General features: G+C 46.9%; 1 protein-coding gene across 1 annotated transcript in view; it reads right to left on the bottom strand.

Annotated features, from left to right (window-relative positions):
* CCDC125 (coiled-coil domain containing 125) overlaps positions 1–5,540 on the bottom strand; it is a 47,822-nt gene that overhangs the window by 13,351 nt on the left and 28,931 nt on the right. Inside the window, exon 7 of the mRNA XM_037738198.1 lies at positions 2,452–2,616. Within this exon, the coding sequence (XP_037594126.1) occupies positions 2,452–2,616 (165 nt within the window). The remainder of the gene's footprint in view (positions 1–2,451; positions 2,617–5,540) is intronic.

Consider the following 5,540-nt stretch of genomic DNA (forward strand, 5'->3'; position numbering starts at 1 on the left):
TTTTTTTGAGACAGAGTTTCACTCTTGTTGCCCAGGCTGGAGTGCAATGGCTCAATCCTGGCTCACCCAACCTCTGCCTCCTAGATTCAAGCGATTCTCCTGCCTCAGACTCCTGAGTAGCTGGGATTACAGGTATGCACCACCACGCCCAGATAATTTTGTACTTTTAGTAGAGCCAGGGTTTCTCCATGTTGGTCAGGCTGGTCTCGAACTCCTGACCTCAGGTGATCTGCTTGTCTTGGCCTCCCAAAGTGCTGGGATTACAGGCGTGAGCCACTCTGCCCAGACCATGTATTTTAAAGTCCCACAACCGTATATTTTAAAGTTTCATATGAAACTTTAAACAGGTGTGGTGGCTCACACCTGTAATCCCAGCACTTTGGGAGGCTAAGCCAGGCAGATAGCTTGAGCCCAGGAGTTCGAGACCAGCCTGGGCCACATGAGACCCTATCTCTACAAAAAAAACTTTAAAAATTAGCTGAGTGTGATGGTGTTGTGAACCCATAGTTCCAGCTACTCAGGAGGCTGAGGTCAGAGGATCACTTGAGCCCAGGAAGTCTAAGCTACAGTGAGCCATGATTGTGCCACTGTACTCCAGCCTGAGCTACAGAGTGAGACCCTGTCTCCAAAAAAAAAAAAAAAGATTCATGTGGAATTTACTAAAAAATTGTTATTTAAGCATCTTCCTGTTGCTGTAAATTTCACATGGATGAGCAGCATAAAATGTAATCCTATTTTAGAGACTTTTCGGAGAGGAAAATTCCACTGTATCCCTTGATGTAAAGGCCATTTCGGAACATTCTTTCTCACATCAAAGATAACTGTGAAGCACAGAGTGAGCTTTGGGTTGAGCTGAAAGTACAAATGGTGGACACATGGCAGACAGGTCTTTTCCCTTTTCATTTTCCTACTCCTGATAATTGCCCGTGCCTAAGTTGCCAAAAGCAACTAAGACCTGGGAAGGGCCAGTATAAACCACAACAGGTTAAAGCCAGGACCCCTGGCCCCCGTGCTACTTCCTTACTTCAGTGCTCCCTCATCAGCTGTGTCGGGGCCCTTGTTCCTGCCTGGCTGGAGGTAAGGCTGGCCCATAGCCTACTCAAGACTATCATAAAACACCCTGTCCCTAAACTTTCTCTAAGTTGTTTCTTGTATTTTTCCTTTCTGCTATTACACTAGTTTTCCACCCTTGGCAGTAGAACATGGTGCTCAAAAGCACTGCCTCTAAGCTCGGTCTACAGGGTACAAATCCCAGCTCTATCACATACTAGCTGTGTGACGCCAGGCACATTACTTAACGCCTTAATGCCTCTGTTACCTCATTTGTGAAGTGGGGATTACAACAGTACCCACTTGGGGTAGTTGTGAGGACTAAAGACGTCAATGTGTGCAAAGCACTCAGAACATCATCTGAACTTGCTAAGGACTATGCAGATATTTGCTATTATTAGCAATGTTTTCTTTCCTTCCTTCCTTCTTTCCTTCCTCCCTCTCTCCCTCCCTCTCTCCCTCTCTCTCTTTCTTTTTGAAACAGGGTTTTGCTTTGTCACCCAGGCTGGAGTGCAATGGCATGATCTTGGCTTACTGCAACCTCCGCCCCTGGGTTCAAGCAATTCTCCTGCCTCAGCCTCCCGAGTAGCTGGGACTACAGGTGCCTGCCACCATGCCTGGCTCATTTATCTACTTTTAGTAGAGACAGGGTTTCACCATGTTTGCCAGACTGGTCTTGAACTCCTGACCTTGTGATCTGCCCACCTTGGCCTCCCAAAGTGCTGGGATCACAGGCGTGAGCCACCACTCCTGGCCACCAATTTTTCCTAAGTTCCTCTATAAGGACATGGTTGCCCCCTCTCACTCCACTGCTCCACTAATTTCTTTTTTTTTTTCTTTTCACAGAGATGTGCAGAGAATCCACTAATTTCTTATGAGTCCCAGGCCCTTTCTGACTTCTTTAGCCAAATTCCCACATTGTAAGCCACTGGCATTGCGTCAGCAGATTTTTGTTTGAACCTGGCTTTACCACAGATTGACCTTGTCACCTCAGGAAAGTAACTGAACTTATTTGAGCTTTAGTTTCCTCTTCTATAAAATGGGGATCATACCTGCTTTGCAGCCCTCACAAGACTACTATGAAAATCAGATAAAACAATGTGTATGAAAGCACTCAAATTGTAAGCCCCAACCCAGGTGTGAGACATTACTAACAGCTTCTGCTAGAATTGTAAAGGTAAGAGATAAATGGGGCAGAAGTGGCCAGCACATTCCCTCATGTCCAAGAATGTCCTGTATGAAGGGCATGGAACCAGTAAAGCTGGAAGAACCAACCTGGGCAAACCCACGGGCCTCTCTCACTCTCATCCTCAAATTGCTAAATATGTGCTATCTTAGAACATGTAAGAAAGGGAGAGCAGAAAATGTCCCTCTGTTCAGCTTTCCTACGTGCTTACCCACCTCCAGACCTGAAGCCTCTGCAAAGCCACTTTTATCACAGCACATGTTTTCCTGAGCCATCTTCTGCTGTTTGATATCAAGCATGGCGAGGGCCTCCAAATACCGTTGATTCAAAACTAGGAAGGGCCATATGAGAAAGTATTCAATATGAAGTCTAACTCCCAGCTTCATCCAATCTAGTTACCCCAACATCATGTACTCCTTTTTTTTGAGACGGAGTTTCGTTCTTGTTGTCCAGGCTGGAGTGCAGTGGCATGATCTCGGCTCACAGCAACCTCTGCCTTCTGGCTTTAAGCAATTCTCCTGCCTCAGCCTCCCGAGTAGCTGGGATTACAGGCATGCACCACCATGTCCGGCTAATTTTGTATTTTTAGTAGTGATGAGGTTTCTCCATGTTGGTCAGGCTGGTCTTGATCTCCCGACCTCAGGTGATTCACCTGCCTTGGCCTCCCAAAGTGCTGCGATTACAGGTGTAAGCCACCAAACCTAGCCATATACTCATTTCTTATAAGCAATACTCTTCCCAAAAGATCTGGCTCCATTCAGAGAAACTGATAGAATCGTGAGTATCATGTAAGATCAAATATATGTAATACTAGATGAGATGGCGTCATTTTTAATGTAAAAGCATCTTAACTTTGCAACTGAGGTCTGATCCCTGTTTGCTCTTGGGAAATTTGTAGAATTTTCAAAAAGGGAACATGTAAAAGCAAATTATTCAGAGATTTTATGGTTAGTGAGAAATCTGGATGGTGAGATCTCATATATTGTATTCATGTCAAACATACCAGCTATCCAAGCTCAATCAGATTTTTCTACTAGCTATGAGTTTTCACAAGAAGATATCAAACCAAACATTTAGAACAAGAGGGGTCCTGCTGTCTGCTGGAGAGCAGAAAACAGTATCTTTTCCCTGTCACTGCAGGGTGGAGTGTTACGACAGAAGGAGAGGACTTGTGATCGTGAGCAGCTTCTGTCCTGAGCTTATTTATCTAACACAGGAGACATCTTTATCAGTCTGAGTCCTTGTTGCTGAGAAGCACCAGCTGTATGTGCAGATCTCAGGGGGAGGCGTTTACACAACTCAGTCACCACACAGCATACAGTGCCGCTCTCAGCCCCATTTAGAGCTTCTTTTGTCCTTTTCTTCCTTTCTTTTTTTTTTTTTTTTGAGACAGAGTTTCGCTCTTGTTACCCAGGCTGGAGTGCAATGGTGCAATCTCGGCTCACCACAACCTCCGCCTCCTGGGTTCAGGCAATTCTCCTGCCTCAGCCTCCTGAGTAGCTGGGATTACAGGCATGCACCACCATGCCCAGCTATTTTTTGTATTTTTAGTAGAGACGGGGTTTCACCATGTTGACCAGGATGGTCTCGATCTCTTGACCTCGTGATCCACCTGCCTCGGCCTCCCAAAGTGCTGGGATTACAGGCTTGAGCCACCGCGCCCAGCCTCCTTTCTTTTCTTTAAGATACAGGGTCTCCCTCTGTCACCCAGGCTAGAGTGCAGTGGTTCAATCATCGCTCACTGTAGCTTCAAACTCCTGGGCTCCAGGGATCCTCTCACCTTAACCTCCCAAGTAGCCAGGACTACAGGTGTGTGCTACCGCGCCTCACTAATTTTTGTTTATTTTTTGTAGAGGCAGAGTCTCACTGCGTTGTCCAGATTGATCTCAGACTCCTGGCCTCAAGCAATACTCTCGTCTTGGCTTCCCATAGCACTGGGATTACAGGCATGAGCAACAGTGCCTGGCTTGTTTTGTTCTCTTCAGGCCGCCTCTTTAATTTCTGCTAAGAAGGGAGAACTAGCCTCCTCTCTAAATTTTTATGGCTAGGTACAGTGGCTCACACCTTTAATCCCAGCACTTTTGGAGGCCAAGGTGGGAAGATTGCTTGAGGCCAGGAATTCAAGACCAGATGCAGTAACAAAGTGAGACTCCCCCTCATCTCTACGAAATTTTTTTTAAAAGTTAGCACTTTGGGAGGCCAAGGCAGGCGGATCACCTGAGGTCAGGAGTTCAAGACCAGCCTGACCAATGTGGTGAAACCCCATCTCTACAAAAATACAAAAACATTAGCTGGGCATGATGGTGGATGTCTGTAATTCCAGCTACTCAGGAGGCCGAGGCAGGAGAGTCACTTGGACCCGGGAGGCAGAGGTTGCAGTGAGGCAAGATTGTGCCACTGCACTCCAGCCTGGGCGACAGAGCGAGACTCTGTCCCCAAGAAAAAAAACAAAAACCAAAAATTAGGCTGAGCACAGTGGCTCACAACCTGTGATCCCAGCACTTTGGCAGGCCAAGGCAGGTGAATCACCTGAGGTTAGGTGTTCAAGACCAGCCTGGCCCACATGGTGAAACCCCATCTCTACTAAAAATACAAAAATTAGATGCACTGGCATGTTCCTGTAATCCCAGCTACTCGGGAGGCTGAGGCAGGAGAATAGCTTGAACCTGGGAGGCGGAGGTTGCAGTGAGCTGAAATAGTGCCAGTGCACTCCAGCCTGGGCAACAGAGCGAGACTCCACCTCAAAATTAGCTGGGCATGGTGGTGGGTGTCTGCAATCCCAGCCACTCAGAGCGAGATTTCATCTCAATAATAAAAATAAAATAATACATTTTTAATTAGCTGGGCATGGTGGAACATGCCTGTAGACCCAGCTACTTGAGAGGCTGAGGTGGGAGGATCTCTTGAGCCCAGAAAGTGGAGGCTGCAGTGAACTGTGATTGTGTCACTGCCCTCCAGACTGGGCAACAGAGCAAGACCCTGTGTGAAAATAAATAAATAAGAAATAAATAAATTAAATAAATAAAGTTGTAAAAAGTTAACATCAGGCTGAGCACGGTAGCTCATGCCAGGCATGGTAGCTCACATCTGTAATCCCAGCACTTTGGGAGGCCAAAGTGGGTGGGTCATTTAAGGTCAGGAGTTTGAGACCAGCCTGGCCAACATGGTGAAACCCTGCCTCTACTAAAAATACAAAACTTAGCTGGGCATGGTGGCGGGCACCTGGAGTCCCAGCTACTCGGGAGGCTGAGGCAGAAGATTGTGTGAACCCGGGAGGCAGAGGTCGCAGTGAGCCGAGATCCCA

Source organism: Cebus imitator, unplaced genomic scaffold, assembly GCF_001604975.1.
Source record: "Cebus imitator isolate Cc_AM_T3 unplaced genomic scaffold, Cebus_imitator-1.0 Scaffold50, whole genome shotgun sequence".
NCBI lineage: Eukaryota > Metazoa > Chordata > Mammalia > Primates > Cebidae > Cebus > Cebus imitator.